A 26,715-nucleotide genomic window follows, 5' to 3' on the forward strand; every position below is an offset into this window, starting at 1 on the left:
AAATTTTTGACTGTATTCCTGTAAACTTTCGCTTTATTCTGTTTTCTCTCTTGACCACTTGGAATTCGAAATCGAATTTGAATCGGAAGTATTCGTTCAAATCTCATTCTCAATCTCTGTTGACCGATTTCACCTCCTCATCACTAAACCCAACACTAAGACCCAGTCCAACACCACACTCACTCTAGCCATTCACCACTTTCCCCCAAACCAATCTCATCAATTATCAACAAATCACATTCGATATGGGTTTTTCATTTGGTGATTTTGATCAAATTTGTTCTTCGGCTGCTTTGATCGTTTGTCCATTAATGGGTACAACCAATGGAATCGGAATTCAACCTACTTGTTATGCAAGAAATGTTGAAATCAAAGGTTTAATTCTTTTTCAACCTGCTGTACTCTTTATTCATGTGATTGCTTTGATCATGTTGGCTATTATGATTTTACATATCAAATCAAAATATACGGCTGTCGGTAGAAAAGAAATCGTTTTGTTTTTTTACTTTTATACTTTGGTGACTATCTTGAGTTTCTTTTTGGATGGTGGGATCATCCCTTCTAGTTCTCCTGTTTATCCGGTCAGCCTTCTTTTTCTCTCATCTTTTTTTGTCGAATTTGACTTGTAGATTCTAACTGAAATTTGGACTTTTTTTTTATCATTCTTTAGTGGTTTGCAGCTGCTCAAACTGGTATGGTTTGTGCTACATTTTGGTGTTTACTTGTGAATGGTTTTGTTGGATTTCAATTTGCTGAAGATGGTACACCTCTTAGTCTTTGGGTACGTCTCATTTGATTTCTTTCATCTTACTAATCTATCTCAAAACTAACTTGATCTTCAATAGTCATTACGAGGATCATCTGCTACTGTCTTTGGAATCGCGTTCTTTATCGCTATCGCTACTTTCAAATCTCTTGCATCTTTCTCACCTGCTCAACCACTCGCACTTTGGATCATGATGTACATCTTCAACGGTGCTTGTCTAGCGATCTATGTCATCCTTCAACTCCTATTGGTCGTTCGTACGCTCGATGACCGTTGGCCGATTGGTGATATCCTCTTCGGTCTCGGATTCTTTACTACCGGACTCGTTCTCATCTACGGTTTCAGTCAAACGATTTGTGATGCTATCACACATTATGTGGATGGTCTCTTCTTCTCTCAGCTATGTTTCTTACTTTCAGTGATGATGGTTTACAAATAGTTGAGTTTCTGTCTTACTACTTGCAAATACTTTTCATCCCTTACTGACTAAGCATTTTTGTTATCTTGAAACAGTTGGGATTCAATCACAAAAGAAGATTTGGAATTCTCAGTTGGATCAAAACAAGCAGTTTGGGATATTTCAGCCAAAGAAGGACTTTTATCTCAAGATGAACCTAATCACTTTTATTCTCAAACATCTGGAATGTTTTCACCTTTACATTCTCAATTACAAACTCCAAATCAACAGATGGGTTATCCTCCTCATGGTGGGAACGGTCAGAAGTATGGCGGATATTGAAAATGAAGAAATGGACAATCAGCGATCTCAATCAGTTATATCCACCGCAAATAACTCACAGCTTCTAGCATCCTATAATCAATCCCTATCGGTCTCGAATCTTGGACCCGAGTCATTCATTCTTATCCATTTTCAATCCATCAATCGTCTGAGTCGCCAGTGTGAAGGAAACGATTGCGGAGATGAGATACATCTCTTCTGCCAACTTCGTAATCTAAATCATTCACAATTCACAAGTCTAGTCTTGCTATCATCACTCTTCACTTCTCACTAATATTTGCAGTTGTTGTACGACCACCTTCAACCCCACCTCACCTCATCTTCCCACCTTCCAGTTACTACTGTTTCATGAGGCAGACACTACTTTCTGCTGAGCTGAATCATTCAAGTACATAATAGTTCTTTTCATTTCTGAAAAAAAGCAATGTGAGGTATCTTATTACCCCTCCTTCTAAACTACACAAATCTTATCTCTCCTTTCTTTTTATTCATCCTTAACCTCAATTGATGAATTATATTTTGAAAGTCTTTAAATACTATCAAAGAAATCCTACTGAAGTTTTCCATAGTAGAAATACCTATATAAATATACATTTTAGTGTGGTATTTTTTTCTTCCTTTCTTATTTGATCTAAAGATGTATTAATTTATATATAATTGGTTTTTTTGGTTTTTTCATCGTTTGGTTGTTGATTCTTTTCGGACATTTAATTTTTATATTTTTGTCTTTTTTTGGGGGGGTTTCTTTCTTTTAAAGGGTGTTGATTTGAGATTTTTTTTCTTTTTTTTGGTGTGTTAATAATGAAGGAGAATGAAGATATATTAGAGAAAACAGAGTGGAGCAAAACAAGTGAGGAATAGGTTGAGTTAATTTTTCATCAGGTTGGTTTAAAACTCGGCAACATGGTTTTTGTCTTTTATAAGCATTTAAGCAAACTTGACAAAGTTCCTTGCGGGCGGTAAAACCCAAAGCCTGCATGACTACACCAATTAGGACCTTCCTGGTGTCAGAGGTTGTGAGATTTAGTAGAGGGAAAATGGGTTCCAATGAAAAATGTGTGTTAAACAAAAGCTTTTTTGATTTCCTATTGAACAAATTGTCCAGCTTCTGCTAGACATGAGCCTTGATTCAGATCCACCAAATCATTTTCCATTCTAAATCTTCATTGCCAATTCAACACCCAAACCGTACCGCAATGTAATTTTGATTGCGGTGTGATTGTGTTGCAATAATCATGTTCGGGTATCAGATCGTGAACCGTCACGACTTCAGGGTGAAGATTGATTTGGTTGAGTGCTTTCCCAAAGTGAATTCCAATCAACTTGTAAGTGCGACTCTCGCTCGTCTTGACTTTGGCTTTGGTTTAGCTAGATGGGTCACAATGATATCGGGCATGTTCATATAAGCTTCTTGGTACGCCGGTATGTCGATATTATGTTGATCACCTTGAACGTTTGTTGATGTCTTCCTTAGACCCCGCGAGCTCACCGGTGGGGATGTTGTAACAGACAAGCCCAGACAAGGCTGAGGACGTCAAAGCTGCTTCAGTCATCTCATTTCACTCCCGATTCCTGCCATGGTGATGCTGTGTCAACCATAAGCAACCAATGGCAATCTTAGGAAACCTAGGCTTACTTATAATATTGTAAATCATGGCTTACATTGATGATCTTTCGAGTTATATATTTGAGTTGATTGATTTGCTGTGATAAAGTGTTTCTTCTTACCATTGAAGCTGTTTACCATTGTCCATTTTACCATCTTCGCCAGATTTGTTCTCATCAAGTTTTACCTACATAACCAACTCTCTCATCCGATTTCCTTGTTTTTGGTTTTGTTATTGATAATCCTCTTTGGTCTTCATACCAAGAAGTTTTGAGACTGTTGACTTTAGTTTGTTTTCTTTGAGTTCTGTAAGTTTATTTTTCTCAAGTTTTCACTTTTTTACGCGATCGATTGGATTTTTCTCGTCATCGCGTTACGTCATAACTCAGTTGCGTTCTTACGATTAAAGACCATTAAATAGCATACATCAGCGTCATGGGTAATGATTTATGTCAACATCTGGAATCTGGGATCGCAAACGAGGCTTGCAGTCCTGAATTGATATGCGGGGTTCATGATGTTTCAAAGCGTATACCTCAGCTAAACAAGACTGGCGACAACTTTGGTGTATGGGAACGAGATTTGAAGGTTATGATAGGCAGTCTCACCGGGGCATGCGACTACCTCACGAGCGAGTTACACAAGCATCATCCGAAGTTGAACAAAGCCGTGTTTGATCTTATCTTTTGGTCGATTCATGAAGAGCTCCGTCAGGACATCAATATTGAAGGGTCTGCTGGAGAAGCCTTTGAATTCTTGGCCAATCAATTCCAATCAAATCCTTCAGTTCAATGTATCATGAGTCGAGCCGGTCTGCCGGAAGAAATTTTGGAGAACATTGTGAATATGGTTTATCAGCAGTCTTCTAAAGAAAAAAACACTATCAAAGCAAGAAAATTAGAGCGTCGATCACACGCCCCTCATGAATGTGGTAGACATAAAGCACACCATGAACTGCCGATTCTTGATACCTTTCAAAACCTAGCCGTTGTGAATCGAAAGTTTCACAAGCTTTGTCTTCCGAAACTGTGGCAGGTATGTGCTGTTTTTCCAGAACTCCAGTGTTACTCTACATGTCAATTTGAAAGGTGCTTACTTGTTCCTATCCAATAAATAAATCAGCACATCCGATTTCCGAGCGCCCTTCCTGCTCCTATGTCAATTTGGACAGAGGGCATCCTCTTGAGGCACGGGCATCTAGTGGAATCTTGTGAATTCAGATTGGAAGATAGGTCTTTCAATGAAGATGAATCAGCCTTTGAGAGAAGTATTGACGATAACAAAGCGATATGCACCCACGGCGAAGACGACGACGAAGAGGACGACGAAGAGGAAGGGGTGAGGAGAATTGGGATCGGAGCAATAAACGTAGAAAAGATCTTCAAAGCCTGTCCTTCCCTAAAGTCGGTAGAGATTAAGATTCCAACTGAATTAGATGAATTAGATTTTCTTAATTGCCTCCTAGGCCGCTTGAATGGTCTGTTTGGACTTGTCCCTAAACTTCAACATTTAATACTAAGGGACTTTCAAGAAGAGACTTATCCAAGACCATTTGTGTTTAATGTTCTCAAAAAATTACCTTCACTTGTATCATTGGAACTGATTGGCTTCAAGTTTAATTCAAGCGACCCGGAATATAATTTGGGGTGGAACCTGGCCCAGCATCAGAACCTTCGCAAAGTACATCTTTATCGTGTTACTTGCAAATCCGATGATCGAACTTGGGGTATGCAGCCTTGGCCTCAACAACTTACAACTCTTGATATTTGCTTTTGTGAAGGATTGAAAGCTGGCATGGTTCAGAAACTACTCAGCGGTTGCGCACCCTATCTTACTAAACTTAAGATCTCGCTTTCGGATTTCAATGACGATTCAGAAGTCGAGGGTCAGACTAAGCTCCCAGCTCTCGAACAGCTCATCCTAGGAAATCACAAAAGAAGCTTCGATTTACTTGTAAGCTGTAAAGGCTGTCAAAATATACGACTAATCAAATCTCATCTTCCTCTCACCAATAATCAATGGAGTTTGGTGAAGCATCTTTTGTCTACATGCACATGGCCTAAGCTTTCAGTTTTACGTCTTTGTAATGATGATCCGAGGAACAAAAATCAAGATATGAAGAAACTAACTAAGACGGATGTGAATGAAATTTGGGCTACTTTCAAAATCAAACTCTTTATCGATCCAAACCCATATGGATTATGGCTGCTTGAGCAGTAAATCTTAGTAACATCAGGTGATGAGCTGTTATCTATAATCTTATGATCTTTATTGTGATTCAAGAACTCGTTTCTTTTGTTGCAGTTTTATTCATTATGTAAAAACAATTATCTCATCTTTATAGTAGTTTTTGTATCATCATTTTCTTTATGGAGAAGTTGAGTTTTCAGAGTGATTGAATCCCTTGAACAACATCCTTCAAAAACTTAGCTGGTCTCTTAGCTACAAGTCCAATCCTTTCTGTGCGCCATATCATCCAGTGAGTTTTTTCTGTCAAACAATGTGATTCTGATAGATTTACCAATCAAGTCATCAAGATTGTGTCTCATTGATAATGATACATCTTCAAGCCAAGTTAAAGCCCACCAATCTTGCTCCTCTTTTTCTCAGGAATCCCAGAAGAGTGATTCAAGTAGCTTCAAGTGGGCACCTATGGATTTTAGAGGTCTATAGCATTCCAAGCCTTGTGACTACTCTTCGCAGAAGTGTAGATTTGACTGCATTGGTCGGTGACCTTTTTGTACTCTCCATTGATGGGCTTTCAAGATCATTTCAGTGTGAAAGCTGAATCATTTTGTTCTGTTTTTGTGTCATGGTCACATTGAGTGGTTGAAGTTGGCCAAAAAATGTCCAAAATGTTACATACCTTTGGCCTCCCAGCTTTTCCAAATGGTTTTTTTGCAAAGACTTTGAATGTGCTTCTCAGCTAGAGTTTTGCTAGAGGGTTTTGTTTTGAAAGTATGGGCAACATTCTGATGTACATAGGGACAATTGAATTTTGTCTGACTTGATCCCTGAACAAATGATGAGGTGGTGCTATAAGAGGCTAGAATTCAGAAGGCTTGACAACCAGCAGTGTTTCCCACGCACCAGAGTATGTAGATCAAAATTTCCATTGCCTTCAAGCCCCGAGGTCCTAACAAGAGTCAATCTTTAATCTACAGGCAGGGTTAGGGAAGTCCACCAAAGCCTACTGTTTTGATGATCAAATCGAATCTCAGCTTGTCGCTACAGTCGTCTCTGACATAAACCATCTGTGCTGTAAGCCATACTCCATCAAAACCCATACAAATCTGGCTATCTGCAGAAAAATTGCAGGGAAAGTGGGTCCATAACCCATAACTTTGTAGTACCCCATAACCCATAAGGTTTTTGAGGGAAAGCAGAGTTCATAACCCATAAAAGTCAGGGGTCATTTGAAAAAAAATGACTGAGGGAGGCTTGAAAAACTGTAAACATAAATATTTACAGACAAACTCTATTGATACTAACACTATTCAACCTTATTTAGCTTTCACACACCGCACATCACAAACTCATTTATATTATACTTCCTCCAAACTGTCCAAATACATTGTGGCCAATATTGAGGAAGATTAGGGAAGATTTCAAGAAATTTGAAAATGGATTGCGCTATTTGGCGACCGGTTTGAAAACTGTCATGCCCGGTTTCATGGGCCAAATTTGGCCGCAGCGACAGCAATTTGACAAACCGGGCACAATAATTGAAATTTGGGCTCATACAACACATAACCGGGCCTCGATCGTATGAAACCGGGCTATGCATCCTTTCTCGACTCCTCCAACCTTCAACGATTTCGCAGAATGCTGGGCCTGATGCTTGCACCAGTCGAAGGCGTGAAGCCACTTACCGGATTGGGACAACCTCACCTCTCAACTGACGGACTTCACGTTTCAAACTCAACTATCAACATGACTAGTGCACAGATGGTAAGTTGCCCCTTCCTTTGACTCCTGTTCCTTGTCTCTTCTTTCCTTATAGTTGACATTGAGTCTTTTCCATCCTCTAGGTGTTTGTTACCATCACCTTTGTAGGTATTCTCGCTGAAAGTCAACACGTGGTATTATCACTTTCAATGCCCAACCCCAAAGCTTCCTCGTCATCAAAGGCAGCTCCACCGGCTTCCACTCAATTAGTGAACGCTCTTGCTCAGCTTCTTCATGCTCAACCGAGACCACCACCGCAACCGCCTCAGTACCCCTTCCCATACCCTCATTATATGTATCCACCGCCACCCCACAACAACACATGGCAGTATCCTTATTTCCCATCACAGAATTATCCTCATGTCCCATTTGGACCACAGTACCCTTATATGCCAGATTGACAGGCACCACCATACCCTAATTTCCCCTCATCTCCTCCAATTACTCCTGTTTCTGTTGTCTCTACTTGCAAGAAACAGAAGTTCATAGAACCGTCGACCTCTGATTCCAGCGTGATTGATCCCAACCTTAGCATCCCTATCACCAAATCAATCACTGAACATCCGACTTCATCCTTGACTTCTGGAAACCCAAAAGAAACTCTACCAGCTCTAGTTAATGATGTTGTTGACTTCCCGGATGATACCATGGATGATGTTGATGACGATGAGATGATTGACTTACTGGCTGAGCGAGACGAGGATTGGCCTCCAGTTGGTCAGTTTTGTTTTCTTTTTGTAATCTCACTTTCCATTTGTCATATTTCTTACTTATTTCTTTCTCCATCTTTATTGATGCTGCTAATTAGGAACCAAGCCGGTCCGTCTCATGCAAACACCTAAAATTGGCAAGAAGTTCATAGCAATGGCAAGTGGTATCATGTATATGAATGCAGTTGCTTGACATCAAGGTTACGGCCTAGCCATCAAAAGTCACAAGACTGAACATCATGAGAAAGTTTGAATCTACTTTAGGTGTTCACTTGGTTGGTCGGTTGACTTGGTATCTGAGGTTCGCGAATCTTCAACAAAGATGACCGGGTGTCCATTTGAATTATCTCTCAACTATCATTCACAGTGCGATCGTTGGATAGTCCAACAGCACATGACAAACGACACAAAACACAATCACAATCACAAGCCATTTGAACATCCTCACAATCTCTCAAAGAATCAGCAATTCTCAGCAGAAATCTTAGAGCAAATCCACCTGCTTTCATCCGCTGGTTGTCGCGCCGGCCAGATCCGGGAGCTCATCAATTTCCCCCTGGCTCAGAACCTCTGGCCAGAGACATCCGGAATGCTTTGCGGCGTCAATGTGACGTGTGGCTAGCTGGTCGAACTCCGATTCAAGGTTTATTGGACTTGATCACCGAACATAACTGGGCTTTTTGAACTAGAACTGCTGTAGATGGGACTCTTCAATCTCTTTTTTTTGCCAGCCCCGGTGGAATAAAACTAGCTCGTCGATTCCCTATGGTGATTGGACTCGATTGTACTTACAAGACAAATCGATTCAATTTACCCCTGCTTCATATTGTCGGTACTACAAACACTCACAAATCTTTCACGATTGCACTGTGCTTCATGCACAGTGAGGTTGAAGACGCGTATTTTTGGGCTATGGAACAGTTAAAATCGGTGGTGTTTCCTCAAGATACGGCGGCATCCAGCTCCCAAGAGACGCAAACTAACTCTTCTAACAAGACAAAATACTCCGATACTGCCGGCTCCAGCTCCAAAGATTCCAACAACCAGACCTCTGAAGAAACCAGTACAAATCCCAGTTCCACCAATACCAGCTTTCCACTTCCGCAGACTTTCTGCACCGACACTGAACCAGCTCTTTACAACGCCATCAGCAAGGTTTTTCCTAGTGCGTCTCATATTCTGTGCATCTGGCACATCAATCACAACATAGGCAAGAAGTGTAAGAAGAAGTTCAAGGCTGAGGAATGGACCAACTTCATGAAGGTGTGGAATATTTTTTTGCAAAGTACAACCACCAAGGATTTCAATGAAAACTTGAAAGCAGTTAAAATCATAGCTCGACACCATGGAATCCTGGAATATCTGGAGCGAACTTGGCTTTACCAATGTGAAAAGTTTGTGGCACTTTACACCTCGCAAACACCTCATTTTGGCAACTCGTCAATGTCTCGAGTCGAAGGTGGCCATCATCGACTGAAGAATTTTCTGGATGGAAGCCAAAACGATTTCATTACCTGTTTCAAAGCATTTAAGCGGGCCTGCAACTCTCAATTCAAAGAAATAATGGTTGCGACTGGAGTTGAAAGCACAAAGACCCTTGTTGGTTTTCCAACATGATTTCAAGAACTGCACGGGGTGATATCTCACTTTGCTATCAGAAAAATCCACAGTCAGTTCGAATTGTTACCCGAGGCTTTGGGCAAGCCTTGCACGAAGTCGTTCCGCAGGGCTTAGGGAATGCCTTGTGCTCATGTGCTGGCTTGCGCTCTAGAATAATCAAATCACATTCCATTGAATATCTTTCATCAGCAGTGGTTGATGTCTATAGTGGCCCCTCCTGCTAATCTTGAAGCTCTTAAAAAAGCAGTCAGATCGAAGCTAGAAGAAATCACTGATCTACCTGAACAGCCTCTTCGAAAAATCTACGAAGAGCTTGCCAAGCTCAAAACTGTGAGGTATGCACTAATTCCAATTTCAAACGCTGTAGTCAAACGTGAAAATCGTGGACGTCCTCAAAAGAAGAAAGGTGAATCATCCCAAAAAGAAAAGGATCGACACTGGAAGTCTGATACGGAGGTTGAGGAAGAAGCTGCTCAACAGGAAGCCAAAAAGAAACTCGGTTCGAGTTCAAAATGTTCCTATTGCTTGTCTGGCCATAACCAAACCACTTGCCCTACGCGAATGACTGAAGAAGGTTTGGTGGACCCTGCTGAATGGGATCTCGATTCAGGATCCGATGGAGATCAAGATGAACCTCAAGTGACTCTTTTGGCCTCCCACACTCGTGTCTCTTTTGAACCAACTCCATGATCGAGTGCTCCTCCTTGTGCAACCAAAGTTGCAAATCACCATCCAACTCCAGCTCTAGCCACTGACAGATCTCAAGCAAGTCAACCAATTGTTTTGACATTTCCTAAGCACAGTAATAGTCTGAGGCCACCACCACCAGCGCCAGAAATTCGACCACCATCAGCTAAGCCCAAGTCGATTCCTAAGAAGTCTCATTTGAGTCAACCTCAAGGCAGTCAAACTACTCAATCCAAACGTGTATACAAATGTAGTATATGCAAACAAATCGATCATCGCTGTAATAAATGTCCAATGCAGAAACAATCCCAACTTCAACTTCCAGCCCTATCTCAAACTTCCAGCACAAAAATATCATTACAACTTGAGAAAAAGTCGGATCATTTGGGACTTTCTTTGGACAAGGGACATTTTTTGGAAAACCCTCCAGAGGATTTGGCCATATCATTGGATGGCAGCAGAATCGCCCCACTTTGGTCGGATAATGAAGATGACAACAATCTTTGTCCGTTCTGTGATGAACCCATGCCTTTAGAACCATCTCCAAAACTTCTGACTCTGAAAGCAATTCTTTTTGATTTGCCTGAATTCACCAAGAGGGTCGGACACCCAAATGTGATGTCTTTACCAGTGAGCAGTATCTTCTTGTTATATTCTGTTGTTGCTTGTTTTTGGAAGGCTGATGAGTGTGAACTTTAGTTTGCACAGACGGGATTGTTTTGTGAACTTCATTGGGCCAAACAAGACGTGATACCCTTTGGAATCCGCGAGGGATGGCCAACTTCAATTGACTTTGGAATTCTCGAACAGTAAGCATGAACTTGTATACAATATTTTGACATTTGAACTTACAAATAGTTCCGGTACATAGGCGGGTTCAAAGACATTTGATACCTCTGGTCAACATCATCAACCGGAACACTGCATCCGTTTTTCTGGACAAAGCCCAAGAGAAATGGGCAAAGGAGGGACACTTGATGTTTAGCTTGGCCGGAGATTTTGAGAGTTTCCAAGTGGAGCATCCCGGCTAGTGAGTATGATATCCCCAACTCATTACTATTCAATGTTTGAAACTGACCCACATTTTTATCCATAGTTATGGCAAAAGAGGTCATGAAGTGATTATCAACACTTTGACAGCTATGTTCTTGTCAGATTCTTCTAGGCCTGTGCTTGATTCCAGCAAAGCAAAGCCGTTTACCCCCGAGTTTTTCATTTGTCGTGTGCTCCTTCCCGAAGTCACGATGTTACTCATTGCCGAAGATTTGCACCTGCCTCACGGGGATCCAAAGATCAAGGCAACCTTGGAAGCAAGCCAGGTCTTCGGCAATGCTCTTCAACCGATTCAACAAGGTTTCAAAAGTGAAAATGCAACCCGCGTTTGTGAGAAGAGCGCGTTGGCTTCACCTCAAGATCAACGCTTTTTGAAGCAGTTGCCGCGATTGATGGTTCCGTACATCCACTGGGTTTTCAATCCACCGTCCTCCGGCAACTGTGGTTACCACGCAATAGCAGCAGCAATCGGGGCTTATCCCCAAGACTCCTATCTCGATGTCAGAAAAAAGTTGGCGACCGAACTGTCAACGCATGCTCAAGATCACGAACTGCTCATATCCTCAGCTTACACCCAACCATTGATGAAAACTCGCAAAAGCCAATCTTTTGCTTCCGAGGTGATACAAGACCTCCTTGTTTGACTTGACTACCATGAAGCCGAGTGTTCCCAAAAGTACTGGTTGCAAATGCCATACATGGGATATGTCATCGCAAGCACTTATTATCGTCCAGTCATACTATTGGATCCTCATAAGGTAAACTGTAGCTGTTATTTCCCTTATCGCACTACACCAAACAAGCAAGATCCAATACTTCTTGCATTTGTCAATTGCTTTTGTCAACAACCTTTCGTCGAAAACAACCATTTTGTCAGTTTAGGGCCCAAAGACCCGGGGTCTCTTCCGTTTCCAAAGGTATGGGGTTGGGATCGCAACCCTGACATGCTTCAAAGCACCAAGATACCAGCTTGGGTGGAAGTCTACAAAGATCATCTGTCGAGTTGGAGTAATCAAATCGGGTCATGTAGTGAATAACGCTACGGTTTCAACTCTCTTCTCTGGTTCTTTTGTTGTCTTTTTGTTCCATGTTTTTATTTTGTTTCTGCATTCTCTTTTCATCACGCTCATTACCATGTCAGGTTCTTTATTCACTTGTGTTTTATCTGGGTTTTCTTATCTTGATTTGTAAGGTTGTTTATGGCCTTTTGAAATGGAACAGAGGAATCTCTCAATTTTGGTTTTACTCTTGAAAACAACGTTCCAACACACACAAACGCCAAAACCAAAATGAAAACATGTGAGAGTAAGACGGGTTTGAGTTTGAGAATTCAAGCCAACCAAATTTGTCACTGTACAAATTGTATGAAAGAGTGAAAGTTGAAAAAAGCAAAGCGGTTTGCCCGGTTTGATTTGAATTCGAACCGGGCAACAAAAGTTTTCAAAATTTGGAAAACCGGGCTTGAGTTTTCAAACCGGTCGCCAAATAGCGCGATCCTTTGAAAATATGCAACAAGAAGCAAATGAAAACAAATCTATAGTAGGAAATATACCTCCACCACCACAACAAAGCCTCAGATATCATGCTATCTTACTTGGAAAGTGACAATGCACAAGAAGTGCAGGGGTATGAAAGGGCCATCCGAGCCTCTGTCCATTACTACTGGGGATGGTATAGTACCAGAGGTATCTCTTAGAGTACAGAAAGATCTCTGTACTCTCTACATATATGTCTGCTAAACATATGTCTATGATTCTCTCAACATATACTTAGGTTTACATGCGTCTCAAAGAAGTGTCACCCTTAAGGTGTGCTCTTTGCAACCATGAATAATAAACTAAATCTTAATCTACTATTGGGAGGTTTGGGGGTATGCCCCGGCTACTAAGGGGGTTCTACTACCGGTGATAGACGTCTATCTCCGGGTAGAACCACCTCGACGGGGTGTGAGCAAAGAGCCCCAATGAGGGCTTAGATCTCTTCCCCTTCACTCACAGGGATTTGAGCCGTGAGCTCTGAGAAGCCCCAACCCTCAAACCACTGTAGAGTCTATTATGGTTTAAACTCTATCAATTAAAGCAGATCTCTGAACTATGGTTTTTAAGCCTCCGAAGACCGAGGATTCTATTCAGACGCACAAGTGCTTTCACTCGTCGATCAAACACATTCAAACATTATCTTCTCATTGTGACCACATCAAATCATTCAGCAACTTCTTAGTCTTTTCCATCTCTTTATCAGAGTATTTTCTTAGATATATCTTATAAGCATCTGATGCCCAGCGTCCACAGTGTTTCACATCTTCTCTATCAGCCCCTAGGTTCCATCTTAACGAGGCCCCTCCGATCCTGAATGAGTGGCCGTGTAATAACTGCTTGTTTTTCAAACAACGTGAATTCCAAATGGATCAAAAACAGGAAATAGTCTCTCCCTTCCCTAGTCTCCTTTTCTTTCCCTTTACTGATATCGAGAAAATTTCTTCACTAGGTTTTCTGTCCTTAAAATGGAACCACTCTTCTAAAGCTGAGACTGGATCTATCAACGAGTTTTGTCTGTTCAGGGTCAACCACTGAATTTCTCCTGGACTGGCCGTTTTTGCATGGTGGATCGCTATTCTAACCAAATGTCTATCTTCTGACCATTGTAAGTCATTCCACTTTGGTATGTATCTATTTGGATCATCTGAGATTAACTCTCCTAAACGTGCCGTCCCCCAAAACGCTATCAGAGCAACAGTTAACATTCCAAGACCTTTTTCGCCTTCTTCGGGGAGTACCTCCAACAAGATCACCAAGTCCGATACCAGCACCGGAGGTCTCTTCCTATCAGCTTCTCGAAAGGACGCTTCTACCATTTGCGAGGCCTTCACCAAAGCTTTTACTGCCGGATCGACTCTCGAAGGATACTCCTTGTTGTGGAATAAATGCCACACTTTAATTCCTGCTATATAAGATTTTAACGTAGTATACTTCACAGACTCATCATCAATCGCCTTTTCCTCTGACTTCTTGGACGCCCAAACTATGAATCGCTTCATCAAGGACGGGGAGATTGGAAGAAGGTCTTCTTTGTTGATATCTGTCATCAAAGCGAATTGGTGTAGCTTCACAACACCTGAATTGTAACTCTTCAAAGTCCCAAGCTCCACGTAAGAAATGTGCCTTGACTTCGTCACTTTCCGAGTCATCAACTCCTAACACGTTTTTCCTAAAAGCTCCAAATGGTTTCGTGACCTTCTTCAGATTTACTCCTGGAGCTGCTTCAATCACATTCTTCTGCGGTACTCTTCTTCTCGGCATCTCGACCAAATGTCTTATGGATAAGATAAGTTGTTCAAAAAATTTCTTCCTTAGATGAATCGGGCTTTCAACTAGATGCTTCTTCAAGGGCTTGTCTTTTCTTCAGATCTCCGTTAACGACTTTGCAACTTTCTTCGGCGGGAAGACTTGCTTCAGCAGGTGTCGCAGATCAATAGGGACTTCGACTAGTACTTCTCTAAACCACATTAGATCACCTAGATAACCCCTTGACAGAGCGTCAGCGTCATTTCCTTTCGACGTGACACGTTTTGCCTGGATGTCACAGGCTAATAACGTAAGTAATCTTTGGATCAACTTCCATTCCTCATTTACCAATGTGTCTTTAGACTTTCTCTTTCTAACTGCTGACTGAGACTTCGTATAATCAGTCCACACTGCCAATTTTAGCCCTGATATGTTCAACCATAGTCAGTCCCAAAGCCAATGCGCAAAAACACATATCACTCACCAGCTATGCTCTTCACTTTCTGTAGGACTCATAAGCCTAACCAAATCGCTACAGTTTCAGCCCACGCAATAGACCGTTTATCTTCTACTAAGCCTAACGTTTGCCAACCTTGCGCAAATTCAAAGCATGCCCAGAAATCTCCAACTAAGATTCCTATCCCAAAAGATGATGAGGTGTCCCGAACCCACACAACTTCTGTTGCTTTTGGTGAAGGGATGATTTGTCTAGTATTAAAATTTTTCAAGACCCAGTACCACTCTTGTACGTCTGCTTTTACGCTTGGTGGAGTGTATCTTGATGCTAATTTATTTCTCCAACTCTTCATCCACCTATAGAACGAGTTTAGGTATGCTTTCATATGCGGGACTATATGAACTGTGTGTACTAATTTTCCTACCACACTCTCCACCACGTTCAGTGCCCACTTCTTCTCTGGATTCATGAAATCTATGACTAATTGTAGTCTCTCCTTCAACTTCTCCTGAGGTAGCCTTACTGTGTGATCGTGTCTGTTCCATATGAAACCCACAAACTTTTGCTCGGCCGCGAAATCATGATTTTTGACCGGGTTTGTCGCCACCCCAAGTTCGTTACTCAATGCCGTTACGTCCGCTAGTGACACTTCTTGGCCTGGTCTCCTGAATATCAAACTGTCGTCTACCCACCTAAAGAGGATCCACTTCCAAATTCTCTCTACCACTAGTTTCCATATATGTGCCGGTGCTCCAAACACTCCGCAACTCGCAACTCCGCCGAAACCGACTGCCAGATCCACCCAGATCCTATTATAGAAATCTAGAATGCATAAGTATTTACGTTGACATGTATGTATCGGAAGTTTCCGGTAGGCCTGCTGCCAGTCAAAAATTGCCACATCCCATTCACCTGGATTTTCTTGAAAAAACCTTGCTACCTTATTGAAGTCATCCCAATACGTGCCGTAGTTGAGTTTATTAACGTATGAGTTTACTGACAGAATTTCCTTATCATTCCGCGGGAATGACAAATCATTTACCATCCTTATGGATCCATCACTATTTACTGCACTTCCCATTGGGTTGGTCCGGAAGAATCCAAACTTGGCATGTAGTTCTTTGTGAGTAAACGGGCCCGCGATTCTCCCTGCTCCCCATTCTTTCCGCAACGTAGCCTCTATCTGAGGTCTTGCTTCTAACGCTGACTTATGATTTTCCGGCGTGTACCACTTCAAACCTGGTATCACATGTTGGGGTATGCCTAAACAGAACCCGTTGGTAAAACCGTTGACAATATAAGGAATATCTTCTTTGAGACCAACCGCTTCCATTAATGTCACCCATTCTTTCACCACGATCTTGCAGGAAACTGGGGCTGGCCACGTGTCGTCCACTGGCACCGTGAAAATTTTCCTTTGGTTAAGAGGTAGTGGAATTTTCTTCTTCCTTTCTTCCTCTTCATCTGTTGACTCGTCTGAACTTAACTCAGTTTCTGATCCACTTCTTTCACCCATCTCAAGCTCTCGCTCTCTTAGATCAACCTTTGTTCTAGACGCTTGCTCTACTTCCTCAAACCGGACCAGTTGGTCCACTTGGTCACTCAGATGGCACGTAGTTATAGGGTCACTGCAACTAGATAACATTTCACATGTTTTATTTTCAGAACTATTCACAACACATAGATCACAATCTTAACTCTCAGGAACTAACACATCAAGTTTCATTAAACCAAGGTAAAAAAAATTTCCCCAAGCACATTTTTGTGAATGCGAAAGACCGATGTTTCGTTTAAACAAATTTCAACCCAAATTAGACAGTAATCAAGGATCAGTCACCTCTGTCCTTTTTCACGTCAAAAACCACGAATACACATGCTTACGTATGTTGGTTCTCCTCTCTTGTGTTGTTCTTTGTATTGAACTTGCCCCCTTTACCGTGGTAATTTGGTTTGTAGGAACCTGAAGCCACCAGGGCTGTTGTGTCTGCTCCTGTTTGATTTTCTAAGAACAATCAACACCAAAAACCAAGAGTATCAGTACAAGTCACCTTCCTACCGTGGCAAGCCTCCTTTTTGGATAGAATGGGACTCACCACTGCGGTTCTGGGTGTACTGGTTTTTCCTCACGTAAGGTTTCTCGAACCCTCCTCGTTTCCCTCTGAATGGGGCTGACGAGTTGTCATTTGACTTATCATTTGACTTCTCTGCTTGTTTGGATGATGAAGAATCTACTTTCTTCCTCCTGGACGTGAAACTGAAACCGTGCTTATCACCTCCAATGTTAAGGTCTGATCTCGGGGTGAGAGGTTTCTTAAGTGGGAATGAAGGAAGGTGACACCACACAATCCAGGTTGTTATTGAGATTGTTGGATAAGAGAAGAAGCTCTACAAGTGACGTAATACAAGTTATAAATACGTATCTTCTGTGACATACAACTTCTCTTTCACACATGTTACATAGGTGAGATTGTAACATTATCCCCCTTTTGATGCCCAAACTCCCTCTTGCGAGTTCTGCATTCTTTCCCTGGGTAGCATTAAAAAACCCTGTGGGAAAAAGCTATACCCACTCACTTTCTCCGTTGCCTTTTGCGTCTTGATGATAGTTCTGGAAATCTATTATTGAAATCATCCACTAAACTCCTGCTATTCAATAAATTAGCTGAAGGTTCCCATGAATTATGACTTGAGTTATACCCCTTCCAGTTCACCAAATACTCTAATGTCTTGTTTCTTCTCCTACGATCCAATATTTCTGCTACTTCGTATTCCTCTTCTCCGTCTATAATAATTGATGGCGGTTCAATTTGTTTCCTTTGATCAATTGTGTCAACTTCGTGTTTCCTAAGTAACGAGACATGAAATACTGGGTGAATTCTCTTCATAGAGATTGGGAGATCAAGTTTGTAAGCAGACTGAGAAACTTTATTGATAATGGTGAAAGGACCCAGCCATCGGTGTTCCAACTTGGCACTCGGCCTCGTAGTTGAAATATTTTTTCCATTCAACCAAACCTGATCCCCTATTTTCCAATCCGGTGTTCTCCTAACATGTTTGTCGAACTCTTTCTTCATCGTCTCCTGAGTAATATCAAGATAATGTGTCAGCTCATTTTGTACATTCTCAATCATTTTCAATCTATCCTCCACAACTGGAATACACTGCTCTGCACACGGTACTTTGTTAAAAGTTGGATTAAAGCCATAATTAGCTTTAAAAGGAGAAACCCCCGTTGACTCGTGATCACGATTGTTGTAAGAGAATTCGGCCGTTGGAAGTAGAGCTTCCCAATTGCCTTGCTGATACTCTACAAAATGCCTCAAATACTGTTCAATTGACTTGTTCACAATTTCGCTTTGACCATCAGTTCGTGGGTGATACGCGGTTGATGGGTGCAATCTGATTCCGAGTCGCTTATCGAGTTCCTGAGTGATTTGAGAAATGAAAATGGTCCCTCTGTCCGAGACAATGCTCTTAGGAGTTCCATGCAGCTTCCAAACATGTTGAATCATCAAATCAGCTAAGTCGTTTGCAGTCATGGATTCTTTACAAGGAATAAAATGGGCCATTTTTGTCAAACGATCAACCACCGTCAGAATACTGTCAAAACCTTTGGATTCAGGTAGTTTTGTAATCAGATCGTAAGTAATGTCCGTCCATGGTCCAGCCGGCACCGGTAGTGGCTCCAGCGTTCCAAATGGTTTGGTTGTATTGGACTTGACCCGTAGACAAGAATCGCATCCGTCAACATACCTGTTGACGTACGCTTTCAGGGAAGGCCATGTGAAGCATTGTCTCACAAGTCCTAAGGTCTTCGCGCGTCTGGGGTGACCCGCTAACAAACTGTCGTGTCGGCTCTTGAGGATTTCAAACTTAATGTTGTCGTCATGAGGTACCTCGATTCGTCCCCTGTTATACAACAAACCATCCTTTTCAACAATATGATTCAATGCTTTTTTAAACTTTGAAGAAATAGGGTCTTTAACCGCCGCCGTCAATTCAATCATACGTTCATCAGACTTATTTGCCATACGAATCAATTCAAGAATTTGATCATCAGTCTTGAATTCGCCATCATCCTCATTATCAGTCTCTTCTGCGTTGTTGGTTGTTGCAATGTCCGAAACACCAAGTACATCAATTTCAAACCAACGCTCTGAGTCCTGCAAATCAATGGTTTTGTCTTCAAAAAATGCCTCACAAGTAGCAAGTTCTACTGGAAATGAATCGTGCTCAATATTTTCAGGTCTTAGTAACTGGCCAAAAGTCCATCTTTCATCTTTATCCGGCGCCAAGTCTGGGCGTCGAGACAATGCGTTGGGCTTTCCAGCAGTGCGTCCAGGTCTGAACTTAATGACGAAATCAAAACATCCCATAGTTTCAGCCCAGCGTGCTTAACGTCTAGTAAGTTGTTTGGTTGTCATGAAAGATTCGAGATTTTTATGGTCCGTGTACACAATTACTTCCAACCTATTAGGGTTACCCTCTAAATAATGCCTCCATTCTTTGAAAGAGGCGACAATAGCCAACAATTCCTTATCAAAAATTTCGTAATTACGTTCAGCTTGGACTAAGGATCTTGAAAGATAAGCTACAGGATGTAGTTTGCCGTCCTTTTCGCAGCGTTGAGATAATACTGCGCCCAATGCAAAATCCAAACAATCACATTCCAAAACGAATGGTTTGTAAGGATCAGCAATTTTGAGAATAGGGGCTGTCGTGAAGGACGTCTTCAAAGATTCAAAAGCAGTGTTGCACTTCTCGTCCCATACAAAAGGCGTCTTAAGTCTGGTCAAGTTGTGTAATGGGCGTGTAGTCCTAGAAAAATGATTGATAAATCGTCGGTAGAAGTTCGAAAAACCAATGAATCTTTGCAGTTCGGTGACGTTACGAGGCGCCGGCCAATCCTTTACAGCCTTAACCTTTGTAGGGTCCATCTTGATCCTGTTCTTTGAAATCAACAAACCCAAGTATTCAATTTCATCCTTAGAGAATTCGCACTTCTCTGGCTTAAGCCACAGATCGTGGTTGCCCAGTATATCAAGAACCCCATCAACTGCTTCCTCATGATGGATACCTTTCTTCGTGTAAATCATGGTATCATCGAGGTAAGCTGCGGTATCTTTACCAATCCGTCCCAGTAAAATGTCTTGAATAAAGTATTGAAAATGTCCTGGGGCTCCCGTTGGTCCAAAGGGCATCGTCAGAGGGGCAAATTGACCTTGACGGCAAATGAATGCAAGTATATCTTCGTCGCCTTCAGCAACACGAAGATTACCATAAGCATTACGAAGGTCCAGTTTGGTGTACTTCTCCGCATCCAAGAGGCTATCAACTAAGTCCATTGTCAGTGGAAGAGGATATTTATTCTTCACTGTCAAGGAGTTTAGCTTTCTATAGTCGAAGCACAGTCTTAGATTACCGTCCTTTTTACCAGTGAAAAGCACCGGAGCGGCCCATGGCGACGTAGTACGACGTATAGTTCCGTTTGCAAGTCCATCATCAATCATCTTTTGAAGCACATCATTTTCCGCTGGGGACAACGGTATAATTTTGCTAGCTTGTGGTTGCGCTCCAGGCATCAAGTGCACTCAAAAGTCGTATTTTCGTCTAGGGGGTAGCCTCTGTGAATTTGATTTCCTGAACATATGCAAGTGTCAATGATAATACGCTGGGACCAGTTCTTCAACAGATTTGACAGGTTCTTGAAGTTTTAGATCCGCTGCTAGGTGTGCCGACGTCGACCAGGATGTCTTTGCGGGATCAATTTGGGCTGTATCACTATCCAGGAGAGGAGCATACTGGCCAGCTGTCTCAATGCATGAATCAGATGAGGGAATTTCGAACTCACATTGCGGGGGCTCAATTGTATCATTAAGATTACAGGCCCCCTCGTCACTTTTCCTAGCATGCCCCATTGGCTTCTCGTCGAGATCCTTTAGGGACTGTGGCGGAATGGACAAAGCTGAACTTGCAGCTGCAATGTGTAGGACTTGTCCGTCTTAGTACTTCGAATTAATTGATGCTTGTATCTGTGATTTAGGAGGAAAGCAGGGCTTGCTAGCCGTTTTGTGGCATAAAGAAATATCTACGTGATCGAACTCACATTGCGGGGGCTCGATTGTATCATTAAGATTACAGGCCCCCTCTTCACGTTTCCTAATATGCCCCTTTGGCTTCTTGTCGAGATCCTTAGGGGTCTGAAGCGGATTGGACGAAGCTGTCGGTCCAGCTGCAATATTGGTTGTGTCTTGGGATTTTGAAAGAGCATTTGCGACGTCCAAAGAGTGTGTGATAGAACGTGTGGTCATCTGTGATTTGGGAGGTAAAGAGTGCTTGCCAGTGGTTTTGAGAATAGGGATAGAATTTGCAAGAACACACTCACATTGCGGGGATGCTAATGTATCAAAATTGGTACACATCCCCTCGTCAAAGCACCTAGCGTCCCTTACGGGGTCCATCAGTAGATCTGGTAAGGGTGTTTTTGGGCTGGACGAAACTGCTGAAGCAGATGCAATGTGTTGATCAAAATTGTGAACCGTACCGGACTCCCAATCTATGGAGTCATGGTTGTCCTTAATCCAGGGGATGCCGAAGATTCCATCGTAAGAATCTTTGACTTTGGTGATAATGAATCTTGTAGGTGATGCGTCGTTCTTAAAGTAGAGATTGATTTCGTAGGAGGAGTGGCTCTCTGACCCGTCGAATCCGGTAACTACTTGTGTAGTACGTTCAGAGAAGGGAATCAGGCCATATTTACTCGCTAGAGACTCACTCAACACGTTATGTGTTGCGCCAGAGTCAATCAGGAGTAGGGTGTCAAATGAGGAATGGGTCGGTGTGGCGCGGGAACAGTGGGACATAGAAAGTGTAGCACGCAAAAACAGTCGAGGGTCATCTGCATTGTAAGGCATAATTTTACTAGCACCTAATTGAATGTCCACTAAATCCCTTTCTTGGCTCAGGATAGGCACAACCATCAGTCCTGAGCTGCGCCATTTTTTGATAATTTGGACCTACTACCACTCTCCTTCTGATCTAATTGAATTGAATTCTTGCTACCCATCGCCGCCACCTTAGCTTCCAATTCAGCAAACTTATTCTTATAGTTAATGAAACCTCCAACTCTCCCCTTTCCCTTAGAATCCCTCTTCTTATTAGGGCACGCATTCGCTAAATGACCTTGAACATTGCAATGAAAGCAGGAACCGGTGCGTAATCGGCGATTTCGTTCATCGTCAGAGAGCCGGACGAAACTGGATGAGATATCCATCGCGTTGGGATCAACGGTGGGAACATGAAAAGTGGTCAAAACTTCAGATGCACCATGTAACTTGCTATCAATCTTGATGGCCAGGTTAGCAATCTGTTCCACACTCGTGAACACATCTTGAGTCATCACCATAGCAACCCTAATTTCCTTCTTCAATCCCTGCTCGTAATGACTAATAAGAGTAGGGACTTTCCATCCTGTAGCAGTTGCATGAACATTGAATTTGTGAGTATACGCAGCGACAGAAGTCTTTTGGGATAAATTGCGTAAGGCCCGCTCCGCTTTTGATTTCGTTTTGGTATCAAAGTACATAGCTTTGAAATTAACTAGGAATCGATCAAAGGTGACAAGATGTGTTGTGGAAGTGTTGAGTAATTCAGACATAAGCGGCTGAGCCCAATTACTGGCAGCTCCCATCAAATATGATAACGAGAACACCACTTTACTCTTATCGTCTTGAAATAAATACGGATGTGCGAGTAAATATAATTTAATTTGACTCAGAAAGATCTCGGCTTGAGCGCCTCAAACACCTCCAAATTTATCGGGCGTCGACACCTTAGGCCCTTTAGGGTTGGGTGCAATCTCGGCATGAACATGCGTGGTAGTCGCAGCTGGTGCAGGTGCAGGTTGAGAGCTCTGTTGGTGCTGAGCCATCATCTCAGCCAGGCGGTTCTTGGCATCTCGCGATCGAGCTTCAGCTTGCTCGCGCAAGGCACGTTTGTTGTTTAGAGAGTTCAAGAGTTCATTAAGCTGACGCTGTATGTCCTCCATAGCCTGTGGCAGTTCAGATGATTGAGTAAGGTCTAGATCGGGGTTGAGTTGGTGATCTGCGTCAACAAACAAAGGTGTAGTTTCGGAATCCAAATCAACTTCGTCGTGGTGCGGGGTTCTGTACGAAGGTGACGTGGTGGCGGTTTACAACTAAGCTACACAGTTCAATCAGTTCAATAAGGTTTTGTGGTTCAATTCGAGATGGCTGTAAGTTTGGGTTCGTAGTTCAATTGATCTATTTGGTTTCAGTTCTAATTCTAAAGTTAATTCTAAATCAAAATCTTAATCTAAATCTTCTTCTTTTCGGTTTTCGATTTGGTTCGCTTTCCTTGATTCCTCGTTTATGGATCCGACAATATGTTAAGGTCTGATCTCGGGGTGAGAGGTTTCTTAAGTGGGAATGAAGGAAGGTGACACCACACAATCTAGGTTGTTATTGAGATTGTCGGATAAGAGAAGAAGCTCTACAAGTGACGTAATACAAGTTATAAATATGTATCTTCTGTGACATACAACTTCTCTTTCACACATGTTACATAGGTGAGATTGTAACATCCAACTGCATACGTGTTATCTTCATATTGAAGGTCCCCAGCTCTATCTGCGAAGAATCTAGCGTCCGCTTCTACTTTTGGTTGGAGGCCATTCGGGAGACGTAACTTGTCTTTATACACCGTCTTTCCGTTTTTTTTTTGTCTTGACCACTTTCTGTCTCCTAAAAATGACAGTTCTAATCGCCAAATGGTATCTCAAACCGACCATCCAACAAAGATACTTCTTTTTCAAGTCTGAAACTATTTGTTTATGTTTCATGATGTAGTCCGCATAGCCATCGAGGTGATAAATCTCTCTAGCATATCTTTCTTCTAGGTCACACATCTCAACGAAATCTCCGAAAGTAATTTGTTTTTCTTGAGCTCTTTGTGAGTTTCTCCCCTTCTCCTTCTTATCTTTTGCCTTTTCCTCCTCTTCTTTGTCATGATAAGCTTCAAGGTAGGATTTCTTAAAAACTGATAAAGGAACATAAGCTCTAAGTCGTTTGAAACCTTTGTCCCACTTCCGTGGCAAGTCTGGTAAATCGGCTGAATAGAAATCAAACAGTTTGCACTCTAGCACAGCCTTCTTCGCTCTCTCCGATTTGTCTGAGGAGCTAGACTCTTCCAAGGAGGACAACTTGTTCAAATCCGAGTCTGAAGGTTCCTCTGAAGGACTTGGTGACTCCTTTCTCTTTGACTTAGAACGTTTTTGTCTTCTCTTCTTCGACTTAGAATCATCAGAGTCACTACTCGATGAGTCGTCACTCGGTAAGTCTTTGCGTTTCAACTTCGACTTCTTCCGTTTCTTTTTGGCCTTTGAAACATCAGACTCTGTGGATGAGGGGTCACCGTCCAATTCTGTAACGATGTTTCTAACTTCTTTCTTCTCTTTCACCGTCTCCGCTTTGTCTTCTCTCTCCTTAGGATGTTGAGCAACTTTTGGTTTGGCTCCGGAGATTGCTTCTAGAAGTTCTAAGGATTCAGCCACGGATGAATGGCCTATGAGTGTCTTCCCAGAAGACCTAGTATCTGCCGCCGGTTCTATCACTTGGGTCAACCCTCCTTTGGAGCTTGGAGGATCACATTGCATTGATACAATCGAGCCAAAGGACGCATTGAATCTTTCCATCGCCTCTCTTGCCGCTGGACCATTCCTCTTGTCTAACACATTTGTCAAGGCTTCAAGTATTGCTTGGCTTTCTGAGGATGGTTGATTTGATACCAAGTTGGTTTGGGCTTGATCTGATGAGGATTGTCCTGGATCTGCTCTGAAGAACCCTTGAAGAGCTGTAAAAACCCAAATTTGCGTAACAAAAACAATTTGTAAGCAAATTGTTGTTCAATCCTCTTCCTTAGACAACATTTGAGATTGATAGACTTCTCGTCTCTTTTGCCCTCCGGCAGATGAACACCTATGGAATAAAGTCTTCCTTGTCTAATAACGTGGCGTTCTAGGTCGATCGACCCATCAAACTTTTACGACCCCCTTTCCTCCAGCCTGTCGGCTTGGGCTGTTTTCAAGGGTTCCCGGCGTCATTTGTTCTGTGCGCATTAAGCAGCAACTACGAGGTACTCAGCCTTATCTCAGCCTCTTCTCTCATCTTCAACAGGCGCATCCACTAGCAGCCCTTGACTCTTAGAGAACTCATGATGACTTACAGCGCTCCCTAGCAGCTTGCATCTGGAACACTTCAACTCACATTTCATCTAAAGGCGCCTACGGCTGCCAAAATGCTTCAACATTGAAAGTGGTTGAAAACAATCTCTTCACACTACACAAAATGTCATCTTTACCGGGCGGTAAAGAAAACTACTGACATAGAAAAGTCCTGAGGCAACAGGAAGAGAGCTGAAAATCTGAAAAAATATGCACCTTGTTCCTAGATGTTGGGGCATCATGACGAGTATTTTTTTGTATTTTACACACAGATATTGGTTAATGTACTAACAATAAAGGCTGAGAATCATCAAAAACCCACCTGTAACAATACCTGAAATTTGGCCCTTGACTTTGAAGACAGGATTTTGGAATCTTCAAACATCAATAACGTTTGCAGTTCTGAATCAAATCACTCAATTTAAAGTGAATTAAAAAGGTGAGCCTTTCCTCTACATTTTTCATTGAGACATCACATCTGTAGCTGGTCTAAAAAAGATCCTACAGAGCTATTCATGCAGAACTGTTTGAACATATGTAGAGTGTTCAAATGACTATATAGCACCTTACTAACATTATGAAGTGTGAAGGAGAATAGTTCAGCTGTTGAATGGACCAAAAATCGAGTTATTTGGAGCAGAATTGCAAAAGTTATTGAAGTTTTTAGACCACAAAATATTGTCTTCATACTCATGACCCATATTTCAGGTATTGTTACATGTGAGTTTTTGATGATTTTCAGCGTTTATTGTTAGTACATAAACCAATATCTGTGTGTAAGATTCAAAAAAATACTCATCATGACACCCCAACATCTAGGAACAAGGTGCATATTGTTTCGGATTTTTAGCTCTCTTCCTGTTGCCTCAGGACTTTTCTATGTCAGTAGTTTTCTTTACTGCTTGGTAAAGATTACATTTGGTGTAGTGTCATGTGGAGACGATAACAAAAGAAGCAAGAAGGAAAATTAGAAGGTAAAGCACTTGGTACACACCATCAACCGGTAACGCATCACTAGGCAATCCTCCTACTCCTTCTTCTAGGCTTTTCCCTTTCCTAGAACTTTCTTGCTGAAGTTTCTCCCGTTCTCTCCATCTCTCCATCTTCTCCAGCTCTCTCTTCCTGAGCTCCGCAGGTTTTACATCTGCTGTATCTGAGTCCGTGTCTCCACTCGCATTGTTGTCGCTACCTTTCTCCAGTTTGGGATCTTCACCACCCTCTCGAATCACCTGATCTACTTCTTGATCCTTTGATTTTGGTAAGCGAGATTCTGCCCTTTTCTGACGCTCTTCTGCTTGATCCTTCTCTCTGGCTGATCTTGCTCCTTTCTTCCCTTCTTCTTGTTTAATATTTGTCACCATCTTGTTACATTGAATTCTCTTGAATACTAACGTTTCTAGTTGACTTTTATTCATTCAAATTTTAATCTTCTTATTTTCTTGTTGTAATGATGAAAGTGAAATTCAATTTCAAGCTTAGATATATCTATCTGAGTGAAGATTATATATTTAAAGAAAAAGAAAGACTATAAATAGTAGAAATTACTATTTATAAGAAAATGGGAAAGAAGTGTCGAGGGTAGAGCAGACTGGTGAATCAGGTGTT

At 42.0% G+C, this 26,715-nt stretch overlaps 2 protein-coding genes across 2 annotated transcripts; both read left to right on the forward strand.

Annotated features, from left to right (window-relative positions):
• MELLADRAFT_117700 (uncharacterized protein) lies at positions 1-2,333 on the forward strand (the record flags this gene model as incomplete). The annotated part of the gene is made up of 4 exons (XM_007414812.1): positions 1-581; positions 671-781; positions 846-1,204; positions 1,280-2,333. The coding sequence occupies 4 exons, from the start codon at positions 246-248 to the stop codon at positions 1,503-1,505; spliced, it is 1,032 nt and encodes a 343-aa protein (XP_007414874.1).
• A 1,369-nt stretch (positions 2,334-3,702) lies between these two features.
• Positions 3,703-5,331, forward strand: MELLADRAFT_110660 (uncharacterized protein; the record flags this gene model as incomplete). Its single annotated transcript, XM_007414813.1, has 2 exons — positions 3,703-4,146; positions 4,234-5,331. The coding sequence occupies 2 exons, from the start codon at positions 3,703-3,705 to the stop codon at positions 5,329-5,331; spliced, it is 1,542 nt and encodes a 513-aa protein (XP_007414875.1).
• Between the last annotated feature and the right edge of the window lie 21,384 nt (positions 5,332-26,715).

This window comes from Melampsora larici-populina (assembly GCF_000204055.1).
Source record: "Melampsora larici-populina 98AG31 unplaced genomic scaffold MELLAscaffold_46, whole genome shotgun sequence".
In the NCBI taxonomy this organism is placed as follows: domain Eukaryota; kingdom Fungi; phylum Basidiomycota; class Pucciniomycetes; order Pucciniales; family Melampsoraceae; genus Melampsora; species Melampsora laricis-populina.